We start from the raw sequence: 14,103 nt of genomic DNA, 5'->3' as shown, positions 1-14,103 counted from the left end.
GCCTTTGTAAATAGTGTTGTCTTTTAGTTCATTTTGTTCCAACTGGCCAGGCTTATTAGCATGTGTTTGGACTGTACTAATTCTTGGCAATTCTGATACAATTTAGAATTTGATGTCAGTGCAGATCAGAAGATTGTATCAAAGTATGTCCTTAAAAACCACCTCTGGTTTTAAGTGCTTATAGCAGGAAACTAGCTGTATATGAAATAGAGCCAGCTCAGGTTCTGAACCCCTACATCTTCCAGCCCCCAAATCCTAGAGATAGTCTAGTCAGTTCTATCCAGTATAGAGTTTCCTTGAAAACTTCTCTGACAGAATAGAGAGACTATCCCAAAGAAGTGATTCTGTGCTCAAGCTTGAAAAGTTTATAGCAATGGAAAAGTGAGGTCACTCATCTCATGAGCTAAGACATCAATAGTAACTAAAAACTTATGTTATTAGTGTTATCATCATTATTAAAATGCTAAAGGACAATAATTATATAACATGCAATTTCAGAATATATAAGTTTGATAAGTATGAAATTAACTTAAAATTAAAATATTCATAGTTATTGATGTATTGCTTTCTACTAAATGGGCTTAAGTGTCACCTTCTGGAACAACATGGATTGAGCATAATTGTATAACTGCTTCTTTGAAAGCCCTTCATACCTTTACAGTCACCTGCCCTGTGGAAGTTTTTTCTCCCAAGTTCTTCTTACTATTCCTCATGTGATATGGGTCCCAGACCTTTCAGCAACCTCATGGTTCTGCTCCGTACACACTAGTTTCTCTATAGCCTCAGATACACTGATACCTAGAACTCAACATGATTTGAGATAGGATTTAACCAGCAAGACGGCGGACCAAGGACTAGTCCTGAGCTTAACCGCATGGCCAGTGCCCTTTGTTCTACAAGTCTATACTTACATGACTCTCTATGTATTGTGAGTTCATTGTACTCTTTCTAGGGCAGCATGCGTTCAGCTTCCACACTGTAGACATTTTGGGCCGTATAGCTTGTTGTTGGGGGCTGGCCTTCATCCACAAGATGCCAGTAGTGCACTACAAACACCCCCTTCTCAGTTGTGGTAACCAAAAATGTCTCCAGACCTTACCAAAGGTCCACCAGAGTCAAAGTCACCCCCAGGTGAGAACCACTCACCACTCAGATGGGGTGGCCCCATCTCACTGCTGATTTATGCAATCCCTAGCTATCCTTTTCCATGAATTGTTTGTCATCTATGTCCAGCTTTTTTTTTTCTAACCTAAATTGAAGGAACTTGAATTTTTCCAATTAGTTACTTGTCACACTACTTTTCCAGCATTATGAGATTGATTAAATCTAGATTTTGTATTCCAACATACTAAATAGCCTACCTACTTTGCATTATCTATGCATTTTGTGAATATGCCTTTTGTGTCTTTATTCAAGTAATTAGATAAGTATTGAGTAAGGCTGGGTCAGGTAAAGACCTGCTATAGACTTCCCTCCAGATTCACATCAACATTTCATCATCACTCTGAACAAATTTTCACGATCAGCTTTCTTTAAAAGAAAAAAAAATTATTTTTAAGTAATCTCTACTTTCAAATGTGGGGCTTAAACTCACAGCTCAGAGGCCAAGAGTCACATGCTCCACTGACTAAGCCACCAGGCACCCCATCAGCTTTCCTTTCATAGATCAGTTCACTTCATTCATTATTGAAATCCAAATATTATTGCCAATCCTATCAAAAAAGGAAAAATGGTTGGTTTTCATAATTTGTTTTAAGGGAGACATTGCTAGTCACTGTAGATCATGGACTCTTTTTCAATTGTTCATATTATCTATGTATTCATTCCTTCTAGAATCTACCCAATATCCACAACAACTTGATGGTCTTAAATTTAAAGATATAATTTGTCATTTTTTTCTATGATTTTTAAGCTTACTAAGAATAGTTTTATTTAGCTTCATCTTTAAATACATTGAGTTCTCACTGTGGGGAAGACACATCCCCCCATTTTTAAGTTCTCTTAAGACCTTGGGATATAATTGATTAGGCCTAGACACCTGACTTTATTTCTTATCTGTCTTAGGCTGTAATACTCTCTTCTAGTAATTTGTATTTTTCTTTTAAAACTGGACCACTAGATTGTTTGACAGACATTAATTAAGCACCTACTATGTGCAAGCATTGGTTAAGCTCTAGGAACAGCAGTGAACAGACAGGCCCAAATCCCTGCCTCCATGGAGTTTACCATCAAGTGGTTCCACCTGGTCTTCAGTGGGGGGTGGGTAGTGGGGGTGGGTGTAGAAGATTCATCTGTACTGCCTCTGTGGCAGGTGTACCTTGTCAGTTACATACCTTATCTCAAGTAATCCTTCTAAAAACTACATAAGTGGGAATTGTTACTTGTATAAAAAAAAAGAAACTTTTTTTTTTTTTAAGATTTTACTTATTTATTCATGAGAGACACAGAAAAAGAGGTAGAGACATAGGCAGAGGAAGAAGCAGACTCCCTGCGGGGAGCCCAATGCGAGACTCCATCCCGAGGCTCCAGGATCATTCCCTGAGCCAAAGGCAGATGCTCAACTGCTAAGCCACCCAGGTGCCCAAAAGAGAAACTTTTAAATTACTAACTTAAAAGTCACTTTTACTTTCTAAATTTAAAAATGTCTTTAAAAATTTCAGTTTTTAAAAATGAATAATGAGGCATTTACTCTAAGCAAAGAGATGGAAGTTCTGAAGTCACAGCAGAGACCATCTGAAAAAGCCGCCTAGTTTTTACCAATTTTCTCTTGGTGCCTTCAGAGCAATGCTTTCATCATAGTTTTGAAATAGTCCTTTTTTTGTTTTTTTTTCCTGCTTGTTCATTTGTTAATTCACATTATTTCTCCTCAGAGGCACCATTATAAATATACCAAACTCTCTGGTAAGAAAATCCACTATAGGCGGTTTGCATACCTGTACTTTGACCAGCAGGGGTAACTAGTCCTGCCTCCTGAGATTAATTTGCTGCATTGGCACTGGAGCCACTTGGTTTAACAGGAACAGTGGACATTCTACTTGCTGTTGTTTGTGTAGCTGTGCTCCTAACCACGTTTTAAATTTTTCAGAGGGATCCCTGGGTGGCGCAGCGGTTTGGCGCCTGCCTTTGGCCCAGGGCGCGATCCTGGAGACCCGGGATCGAATCCCACGTCGGGCTCCCGGTGCATGGAGCCTGCTTCTCCCTCTGCCTGTGTCTCTGCCTCTCTCTCTCTCTCTCTCTCTCTGTGTGACTATCATAAATAAAAATTTTTTAAAAAAATAAAAATAAAAATAAATAAATTTTTCAGATATTAGGATATTCTCGTCCAGTCTGACTGTACATTTTGGCAGTACATTACTTCTTTTAAAATCTTCCATTCAGACTGATACCATTTCATCCTTAGACTTAAATTAGCACTAAGAAACTCTAATCTGATTTAATTGTTTTTCTAATTGCATTGCCAAGACAGAGAATATCAGACTCTTCTTAGAATCTTGGAGGCTAAAAAATACAGCAGTGGCCCTTGGAAGTTCCTTGAAAAAAAACTTAAAGAGTTACATTTCCAATCATGGGAACATAAACATCTTGATCTTCTCAAAACTTTCTTAAAATTCTGTGTATCAAGCAACCACAAAATATTTTATAATCTCAACTCTTAAATAAAAGGCTGTATTGTTCAATTTCTGAAGCTGTTAAAAGCTTAATAAAAAATGTTTTCCAAGGTACACAACTAATGAAATCTCTAAGGCACTGATGGCTGGTGGTGGATTTTGTGATGTATTATCACAGAGCTGGCAAATTTTTTATTCTTTTGTTTCAGTTGATTTAAGGTATGAATTATAATGGTGGCTCCTTCATACCCTCAGCCTTGACAACTGTTAATTGTGTTGTACACTAATTTTTTTATAGTTGTTCCCCCTACTGAGTGGCTGTGTTTAGTATTTGTGTTCCTGTATATTCAGCTATATATGGATAATGTACATATGTGTTGCTAAATGTAGATACAGTAGAAGCCATATGGTGTCTGGATAATTAAGTGACCATTATGTGATACCTATGATGCAAGAGGGCCAGGAAAAGTAACCGGGTTTTTATCGGGGTTGCTGTGCGTGTCCAGGAAGAAGACGAGGGTTCGGAAGACGATAGCAACACAAAGCCAGACTTCACGGTCACTCTGAAGACTGATTTCAGCGCACGGTGCTTCCTGGACCAATTTGAAGATGATGCTGATGGATTTATTTCCCCGATGGACGATAAAATACCGTCAAAATGCAGCCAGGACACCGGGCTTTCGAATCTCCATGCTGCTTCAATGTATGTCTCTTCAGCGGTGGGGCTGAAAGGTTTTGGTGAAAATGCTGTTCTTAAATATTTTAGCCTTTGTGTTTAAATAAGTTGTCTGACAGAACACAAGTGACTTACCTGAGGGACCGCTGTGTAGATAGAACAGTGAATTATTTTTAACCCCTGCCTCAGTGCTTGGTGTTCTCCAGTCCATGTTATTGGAGGGAACCTGGGAGATCTGCCTGAAGAGTCAGATCCCTGCAGCGGCACTGCTGTGCGGTTGTGCACTCTGCAGTTCATTTAACATGTGCCGGATGTCGTCTTTCCTTCAAGGCAAATATGATCAAGTGGCCCGGGAGTCCACAAGCCCTAAGGACTCCTGAGTAACAGGGGTTTGCGGGAGCCCCCGGAGCTGTGCCTGCCATCAGCACCTTGGCATTCAGAGAAAGGCAAACATCCACTTCTGCTGGCGCTCGGCTCCCTCAACGGTTCCTGCGTGTCCATGCTCCTCCCTGTGTCCACAGCCCCTGTCGAGTTGCACATTCATTGTATTTATAACCATGCAGATTTAACCCAATTTTCTTGAAATTTTTCTGCCCTTCTTAGACCAGAACTCTTGGAACACCTTCAGGAAATGAGAGAAGAAAAGAAAAGGATTCGAAAGAAACTTCGTGACTTTGAAGACAATTTTTTCAGACAAAATGGAAGGTAGCGCATGTCCTCTTTCCCCCGACCCCTCCTCCCCCCCCCCCCCCCACACACACCCCTCTTTTCTACCTGTCAGATCTGTGCAGTGCGGCCAACGGGGGAAGCCCTCTGCATCCTCCCTGTAACCCAGTCCCCGGGAGGTTCACTGTGAGGTGGGGAAGTTTGTGGAGTCCTTCAACAAGAAATGCTCCTGGGATAGTCTCGAAGATTGATGTGAATTCAGCTAAAAGGTTATAAAACTAACTTGTCCCATCAAACTCTAATTAAAATGAGCAGCTTGAGGCTAAGTTTCCAGTTGACAGCACTGTTTTTTGGTTTGGGTCTTGGTTTCTTTTTTTTTTTTTTTTTTTTGGTCTTAATAGACTAGAAGGAGAAATAAGGAAAGGGAAACTATTTTTTTTAAAGATTGATTGATTGATTGATTGATTGATTTATTAATGAGAGAGAGAGAGAGCGGCATCGACACAGGCAGAGGGAGAAGCAGGCTCCATGCCGGGAGCCTGACGTGGGACTCGATCCCGGGTCTCCAGGTTCATGCCCTGGGAAAAGTAGTGCTAAACCGCTGAGCCACCCAGGCTGCCCAGGAAACGGAAACTTTAAATCTTGGTGTTTTCAGCATACTTTAAAAGCAGAAATGATCGTTTGTCAGGTTTGAATGAAAAATACACAAGAAGCAGTAAGTCCACGAGATTGACAGGGTGCCTTTCTCAAGTGAGTTTCAAGACCTGTCTTAATCAGCTTTGTAGAACATCATGCTAAGGAAGAGCATCCCCTGTTTGCAGGTGACTGCACACAGCTCTTACCAGGTCGCAGTGCAAGACCAAGGCAGGACAGGGAAGAGATTTGCATCTTTTACATAGAGTTAAGTTTTGACACTTTAAAATGATTTTATTTAATCCAAATTATTTAGCAGTATAAATATAGTTTCTCTTTAAAAGGTCCCCTTTCCTACTTCTCAAAAGTATTGGGAAATAAAAGTGCCATAAATATTAAACTGGCATTTAAAATGTGTTGTATTCCAGTTTTATTTTTACATAAATTTATTTTTTAGCATCCCTGATTTGGATCTGTCTTATGGTGACTTTCTTAAGATTTATGAATTCTGGGCAGCCCCAGTGGTGCAGCGGTTTAGCGCTGCCTGCAGCCCAGAGGGTGATCCTGGAGGCCCAGAATGGAGTCCCACGTCGGGCTCCCTGCATGGAGCCTGCTTCTCCCTCTGCCTGTGTCTCTGCCTCTCTCTCTCTCTACATCTCTATGAATAAATAAATAAAATCTTTAGGGGATCCCTGGGTGGCTCAGTGGTTTAGCGTCTGCCTTTGGCCCAGGGCGCGATCCTGGAGTCCCGGGATCAAGTCCCACGTCAGGCTCCCAGCATGGGCCTGCTTCTCCCTCCTCTTGTGTCTCTGCCTCTCTCTCTCTATGTCTATCATAAATAAATAAATCTTTAAAAATAAATAAATTAAATAAATACATAAATACATAAATAAATAAAATCTTTTAAAAAAAGATTTATGAATTTTTAGATAGACCTACATATTTGCTTTTCTTTCTCCATACATTGTAGGCTATTGAGAAAATACCGATAGGCAGACAAAAGGAATAATATGCAAAATAATAATAACCAAGGACAAACCAGGATTAATGTTTGTTCCATTATTCTTCTAAACATATTTTTGGTTTGTCTGTTTATCTTTTTTCCGTATAATTATAGTCACTTTGTGCACAGATATCCTGTACATGAGGAAATATATAAAATGATATAAACTTCACAAGTTTTAAGGAAGTATAGCTGATGGAAATTTATAATCATCATGAGGTTTTTTTTTTTTTTAAGTTTTTATCTATTTAAGTAATCTCTGAAGAAAAAAAAAAAGTAATTTCTGCACCAAACATGGGGCTCAAACTCACAACCTTGAGATCAAGAGTCACATGTTCTTCCAAATGAGCCAGCCAGGTGCCCCATCATACAAGTTTAAAACTCCGACTTCAGGGACGCCTGGGTGGCTCAGCAGTTGGCCCCTGGCTTTGGCTCAGGTTATGATTCTGGGATCTGGGATCGAGTCTCACATCGGGCTCCCTGCAGGGAGCCTGCTCCTCCCTCTGCCTGTGTCTCTGCCTCTCTCTCTCTCAGTCTGTGTCTCTCATTAATAAATAAATCATAAGTAAATAAATCTATCTCTGACTTCAGACATCATTAAATCTGGTTCCATTATTTCATACCTGAGGAGAGCAAAGTTCCTCAAAGAGCAAGGTGAAGGCAACTGTTAGATTGCTGTTCCTTTTACTGCCCTCTGCTAAGAAGCCATGTAGAGCCCTTTACTTGAACAAGGCTCAGGGCATGAATAAAATCAGTTTATTTTTTAGTTCATTGAATAAAATTAAGCCCCATGCTATTCCCTTTCCTATATGTTCTCTTTAGTAAGAAGAAAAGGAGCCTGTTTTTGAATGTTTGACATGTGCATTTCAAAGTGAAATGAGAAGCAGGACTGTACCTCACACTGGTTGAGAATGTAGGCAGTAGCACCATTTCATCACATTCTCATGAGGGTCGTATTAGACCATGGAGACGGAGTACTTAGCACACTGCTTGATCTGTAATAAGCTCTCAATGAATACTTGCACATATAAAAAGAATGCATATAAAATTAGTAAACTGTAAAGGCTTATTAGTATTATGTGATCCAATCGCTGAATTCCAAGACTAAGTTTATTTTTTTTTTTCAAGACTAAGTTTATAATTAGGATATTAACTATCTGTTTTCTTCAACCTGTAAATTATGGGTATGCCAGTTGCTAATTAGAAACTTAATGGTTCATTAGATGAAATAGATACAAGTGAAAAGGAAGTATAAATAAAGGATTTCAGTCTATGGAGGCTCTTAATATGCATTCATACATACCAGTAGCAGAGCGAGAAAATCTCTGCATTTTGTAGTCCTTCGTACCATTCTACAGGATGCCAGATTAACTCTAAAAATTCAATTGCATGGTACCTTCTGGGGGAAGCTATCTTTCTGTTTGTCCAAACCCAGCTCCAGTCTTGATACCAAGCGACACTTGGGAACACTGATTCTACAGGTTGATAAACTGCAAAGTTTCTACACCATGATAATTCACCTGATGAGCAGTATCCCCTAGATGACCCTCACCCCTCCTTCCCTTTGTTTCCATTAGAAATATCCAGAAGGAAGACCGGGCTCCCATGGCTGAAGAATACAATGAATATAAGCACATAAAGGCGAAACTAAGGCTCTTGGAGGTGCTCATCAGCAAGAGAGACACTGATTCCAAGTCCATGTGAGGAGGCCAGCCCCCAGCCCGAGCAAAGGGGGCTGAAGGTGTGGGCCGAGCTTGTCACCCACCTCCCCTAGTTAATAGCGGCTCTGCAAAAACTGGAAGGCAGCACTGGTACTGGACCTGCAAAGCATGTGGCCCGTCCACCTCCGGGCCTTTGGGGGTCAGCTCCGGTTTCCATTGCCTCCCGCAGAAACTGCCTAGATGGAAGAGGGCAACTTGCCTCCATTTAAGAATTTGGTGAGGAAAAGACAAGACCCTGCAGGCGCACGTGGCCCCGCCAGGGAAGCCTTCCTAGCGCTAGTGGTGGTGGATCACTACATGGACACCCGCTCATCTGCAGAGAATACACACTGTTCTTCCCTGGGTAACTGAGAAACATGCCTAACTGTGATGTAGAAACCAACCAACCAACCAACCAGCTCAGGACTTCACTCTGGACAGCGAGCTTGCTATGCAGGTCCATGTTCTCTTCGCACCCAGGAAAGCAGGAACGTGCGTTGGAGCCCTATTTGCTGCCGCGGGGCCATTCCCATGACCTCTCCATAGAGCTGTCCCTCCCCTGTCGCGTGAATGGACCCCCCCTTGGTTCTCAGGTAGACGGGAGCCGCGTCCGCCCCGCTCAGTGGCACAGTCATCTGTTTGCTGGTGTGTTTCTTTAACACGCCCTCAGCTGACGCAGAATTTTGATTCCGGACTAGGACTGGATCATCTGCGGAGGACAGAGGGAATATAGCTAGGTTATTGCTGATTTCGAAATCAGGCAACAGGGTGAAGAGCCTGGAAGATTCTTTCCCGAACGTGGATTGCACTTAATTGGTCTCAGATTTTCACATCGAACACTAAGCAAAGCCAGCATGCTATGGCATCCTGGTTGGGGCTTGATTACATTTTGGCTCTAGCCACGCATTAAAGGATCTTGCTTAATTCTTAGCTTAAGTGTTGAGGATCATGAGAGAGAGAAAGAAAGCGCCTGTGTTCTAAGCCTTCCGAGTATTTACCAGAGTTTAAAGGTTTTTTTCTAAAGTAAACCTGCACTAAAATCCCCTCACTGAGGGGTAACATGTAGCCCTGAGAACTCAGCCCAAGGCAGAATCTAAATCACACTATTTTCAAGATCATGTATAAGAAGAAAAATAACGGTGTGTGGTCACTTAATGATTATAATTTTTTCAAAGACTATGTCACAAAAGCTGTCTATATCAGACATTTTGGGAAGTCCAGGGAATTTAAAACACCAGATCATTCATCTCTTCACTGTGCTGATGTCGCCTTGTGATTTGTTGTTACTTTTGAACCTTCTGTGTCTGCACGGAGGAAAGTGAATTCTGCTTCTGCCTTCCGTCCAAGGCCCGGGTTTGCGCTCGACGAGGTGGGCTCCGGTGTGTGCACAGCAGCTGCTGGCTGCCAGGAGGAGGCATCTGAGCAGCCTCTGCCGTTTTGAAGATAATGCCGCAGGATGAACAGGAAGTCAGGCTGCCCTCCTGTAGGTTTTGAGAGTTGCCATCTTAAAGGATACCGTTTTGGTTTGTTTGTTAAGAAGAAAAAAATAAAGAGAACATAAAACTCTACTGACCAGTTGTCAGCTTCAAAATGAGTTCTTGAGAAACTGGTCGGATGGGACTGACTTACGGAGGTGTTTTCCATTGCTGAAGTGAGGTGGAAGCTGTCCAGTTTTCCACTGGAAACAGTGGAAAACTGTTCTAAGTCGGGAGGAGGGGGAAAAGAATACCTTTAAGTTTGCTCTTAAAAATAATCCTATAGAAGCATGAGCTGTGTGTTGGAAGTGCCCTGTGTTAATCCACACATTGAAAGACGGTACATAACCCTACAAATTTAACTGTACATGAATATGTAGTTTGGTATTCTTTGCTCTACTGTTTACATTGCAGATCACTATAATTTCAAGGAGTTATATTATAAATAAAATTAAGCACTTTAGGACATTTTCTATTTTTGAAATCTGAACATGAATCATTCACATGACCAAAAATTGTATTTTTTAAAAGAAATACATGTCTAGTCTGTCCTTTTTTGAGTAATTATTCTCGTAAATAAGCTATAATATAAATCAAGTCATTACCAGTTAACCTTTAAAGCACATCTGTTTAAGAGTATTGTTTTGAAAATACTAATATGCTACAGAATTTTAAAAGAAACATGCTATATAAATGAGGAGTTACTAAATGTTTGAAATCTGTAGTTTCTGCCAAAGGTAAATTAAGGAAAAGATTTATCCAGGACTCCCCATTCAAATTTGTATGATTGAATAAACGAAAACACCAAGTTACAGTCAAATAAATTGTGTATGGAATGTCGTGTTCTCCTTTGTAATTTCTAATCGATATTAACTTTATAGAACGGCGCCCAGATAAAGGGCGGAAAAACTCTGTTTACACCAGATCCTATTTGAAGACATGGCAGTAGGTTCTGGTTCTGCCAGAAATGCTGAGGCAAATTTGTTTCCACAGCAACCATTTCTGCAGCCCAGGGTCTCAAGGCCCTAGAGGCAGTGTCTTAATTGGCTTCACACAGAATACTCGGGACTGGGGTTTTTCCTTTGCTCTCTTGGGAATGTGTGTTTATTGGCACATGCCAACAAAATAAATGTCAGGGGTTATTTAATAACAATGATAAGTAAAGGTGAAGCATGAATAAACTTGATTTTATGATTGTAAGAATTAGAAATGGCAGAGGCCTGCAATTTTCACAAGCATTTGCTTTTTTGTGTTCAGTCTGGAGTAAACATTGAAATAGATGTTTATGTTCGGTCGGTATGGTATCATTACTGCGTTTCGTCTCTGAATCATTTAGTTTGAATTTCACTTTTCAGACATGTATGTGCAAGGTTTAGGAGAAGGGCCTGCTTACTTTCAGATGGCTGGCTTATCTTTTACTGTTAGAAGAAAGCTCACACAACCTCAGTGATCTATCTGCCTGAATTCAGGGGAAATTTCCACGGAAGACCAAACCAAATTTCAAACTGGAGAACTGATTTTTTTTAATGCTAGCTATAATGCACTGAGAGCTAAAAATTAGATTTCTTCCATCTAGTTGCCAGTTTGAAGTCAAAAGCTTATTCTTTATTGCCTAGGCAGGGATCAGCCACGTCTCTATTTGTAACATCGGTGTAATTTTGGCTTTGTCTCATTCTGATGCAATGCTTGCCTGGTGGCGGAGGAGGCTGTTGCAGAGTGTCCCTGCTCCCAGGTGTGGCGTTTCTAGCCTGGGACCAATGTCGCAAGGCTGTGCTTATATCATGAATATTGCACGGAGATGTTCTGAGGCCTGCAGTCCTAGAGCCCCTGAGGCTGAGCATTTGTGAATGTGGTTGAGCTTGGAATTCCTAATAAGGTGAATATTTAGGTTTATAAAAGGGGCTGCCGTGGTAACCGATTATGCTGGTTCTTAATAGAACTTCCTACTTCTCAGCAAACAGAATTGGGCCCAATATACAGAACTGATCATATTTACAAGGAAAATCAGATTTCAGTTTGTTGATTAACCTTTTAAAAGAGACTCTTAATCTGATAATGGAGATGTCACTTTTCTTAACAATAAGTGTTAAGAAACTTTTGAAGGTCTATTTATAGTTGAATGTCATAAACCATCATCTGCCTTATGAAAAGTTGGCTGTAGTCTAAAATTCCATTTTGCATTCAAGAAGGATCTCCCTGACACACTGCGTCCTAGAGGATTTTTTCACCCCTAGATGGAGAGAGGTGGTTTCTGTAGCAAGACCAACACCTCCTTTATGTTCTTTTTCAGTATCCACTCGGTTGCATCAATAGGGAGGGACAAAGCCGCCTGGAAGTGTGAAGCAGTGTCTCTTCTGAAGTACATATGTGTGGCAGACATCACAATGTGCTTTCTTTCCTTTTATTCCTCACTTTTAGTTTTTCTCCACTTGACCCACAAAACATACTCTTCAGTACCCTCAAAATGTACTACAGAGTGCATTTTGTCATAAGACTAGCTAAATCTATTTCCACATGTTTATTCAAATTCTGCATGCTGACACTCTACATGGTCAACACGGCCTGCTCCACACAAGGGTGATCTGTAAGGCAGGCACTGCATGGTGCCACCGCGCTGGTCAATGGCAGAGTAGTGATTGTGCCCCTGCGGGCATTTGCACTCTTCTATGATCCTTCATAATAGAAGTATGTACACAGGCTGAGATTAGTTACAGATTTACACAAACGTGTATATAAAATGAAATATGTACATCCACAAGTTCATATGGCTGTGAAATTGCAGTTCTGTCTCTAGAGACTCCTTCTGCCTGGAACCCGCCCTGCTCTTGTGGTCATGTGCGTGGCTCGAGAAATTGGTTGGGCAGATCTGATTCTCAATCTGAAAGCATCTATCCATACTGTCCTGAAAATCTCCAAGAGTAGATACAATTTTAGTTAATAATATGGGCCCAGAACAATGTTTACATGACATGTAAGCAGAAAGTATTTGAAATTACAGCTGTCCTTTTTTAAAATGTAAACTGAATGAAAAAATGTTATGTACATTTTTGTACATGACTGTATTTTGTATAAACTGAAATAAAATATTTTTAACTGTGAATGTTCTGAAATTTTTGACAGTCAGGAAAGGAACGTATGACTGAGCTGCCAGTGGGGTTTGCCTTAGGTAAGAAATAACTGCTGTTCCCTGAGCTCCCCAGCAGCCTCATGAGGATTAAGTTTTTGTTACTCTGGCTCCAGAGAGGTCACGGGAAGGTGAAGCAAACTCATTACAAATTAGGCATGCCCATGGTTCTAGGTAGAAAAATGGGCTTGTGCTCTCTGCTCAGCTGCCTTTAAGAAAATGAAAGAAAGAAAACTGCAAAGTAATCCATAGTGACAGAAAGTAGATTGATGGCTTCAGAGTGGAAGGATCAGAAAAAGGCACAAGGAAAGTAGATGCATACATTTACTATTTTAATGGGGTGATGGGTTCACAGATGTGTACATCTGTGAATATTAAACACTAAAATAAAAGGATTCACAGAGGTGCAGAAACAAAGGCATTAAGCTAAAAAAAAAAAAAAAAAAGTTTATTTCCAAAGTCTATTGGGCCATGATAGTAAATACATTAGCCACTCGCCACTCTGAAGCTAGTAAGGCCAGCAGGAAACCGCGACTCGAAAGAAAAGGCACATTTCAGTTTGAAGAGAGCATCTTGCCCCTGGTGTCCCTGCCACAGCTGGCCCTGGCTTCACACGCCCACCAGAGTGGGGCAGCGGTAGCTCCGCACCCCCCACCCCCCACCCATCTCCCCCACCAACCACCACCACCACCACCACCACCCCGCCAAGAACACAGCCCCGTGTCGGTTAGGCGCACATGCAGGTACTCCTTAAACTGCACATGATATATAGGCTCTAACTGACAAACGTGAACATTAAAAATATGAAACCTGAAATTTAAAAAAAAAAAAAGCTTTTGAGTAATCTTAGGGCTGACACACCAACACACCAGGATTCCAACTGAGATCTGTCTTCTGGGGAACAGACAGCAATTAAATTGCTAAGGATGGTGCAATTTAATGCCATTCTGCTGAAACTGAGACTCACCTTGAATAATTTAACTTTGGAAACACTAGCTCCAAACTAAAAAAAAAATTTACGCAGAAGTTGCAGGCAGCATTTAGTGATCCTACATTTTCCTGAATCATATTTTGATGTTGCCCCTATTAAGGACCAGAAAGTGATGCTAGCCGAAAGTCCAGCTGGCTCTGCAGCCTGTTGGCAAAGCACAGTGGTCCTCCAAGGCCCTCCCCGCCCCCCAACCCCAGAGCAAGTGTTCCCACTCCTTTCCTGTAACA

The 14,103-nt window shown here is 41.1% G+C and overlaps 1 protein-coding gene and 1 long non-coding RNA gene across 10 annotated transcripts in view; one reads left to right on the top strand and one right to left on the bottom strand.

Moving 5' to 3' along the window:
- Nucleotides 1-12,861, top strand: part of FAM13A (family with sequence similarity 13 member A) — a 336,858-nt gene extending 323,997 nt beyond the window's left edge. For all 9 annotated transcript variants that reach the window (XM_077882856.1, XM_077882855.1, XM_077882852.1 and 6 more), the window contains 3 exons: nucleotides 4,115-4,311; nucleotides 4,888-4,989; nucleotides 8,164-12,861. In XM_077882856.1, the coding sequence (XP_077738982.1) occupies nucleotides 4,115-4,311; nucleotides 4,888-4,989; nucleotides 8,164-8,290 (426 nt within the window). In that variant the 3' untranslated portion in view covers nucleotides 8,291-12,861. The remainder of the gene's footprint in view (nucleotides 1-4,114; nucleotides 4,312-4,887; nucleotides 4,990-8,163) is intronic.
- LOC144304335 (uncharacterized) lies at nucleotides 2,551-4,997 on the bottom strand. The gene is made up of 2 exons (XR_013371232.1): nucleotides 4,420-4,997; nucleotides 2,551-4,333 (listed from the first exon to the last, which is right to left on the bottom strand). It is a non-coding gene; the product is annotated as an uncharacterized LOC144304335 (long non-coding RNA).
- Nucleotides 12,862-14,103: the final 1,242 nt, after the last annotated feature.

Source organism: Canis aureus, chromosome 33 (assembly GCF_053574225.1).
Source record: "Canis aureus isolate CA01 chromosome 33, VMU_Caureus_v.1.0, whole genome shotgun sequence".
NCBI classification, from domain to species: Eukaryota; Metazoa; Chordata; class Mammalia; order Carnivora; family Canidae; genus Canis; species Canis aureus.
Note: the sequence above shows the minus strand (reverse complement) of the source record. Positions and strands in the feature narration are given on the sequence as shown.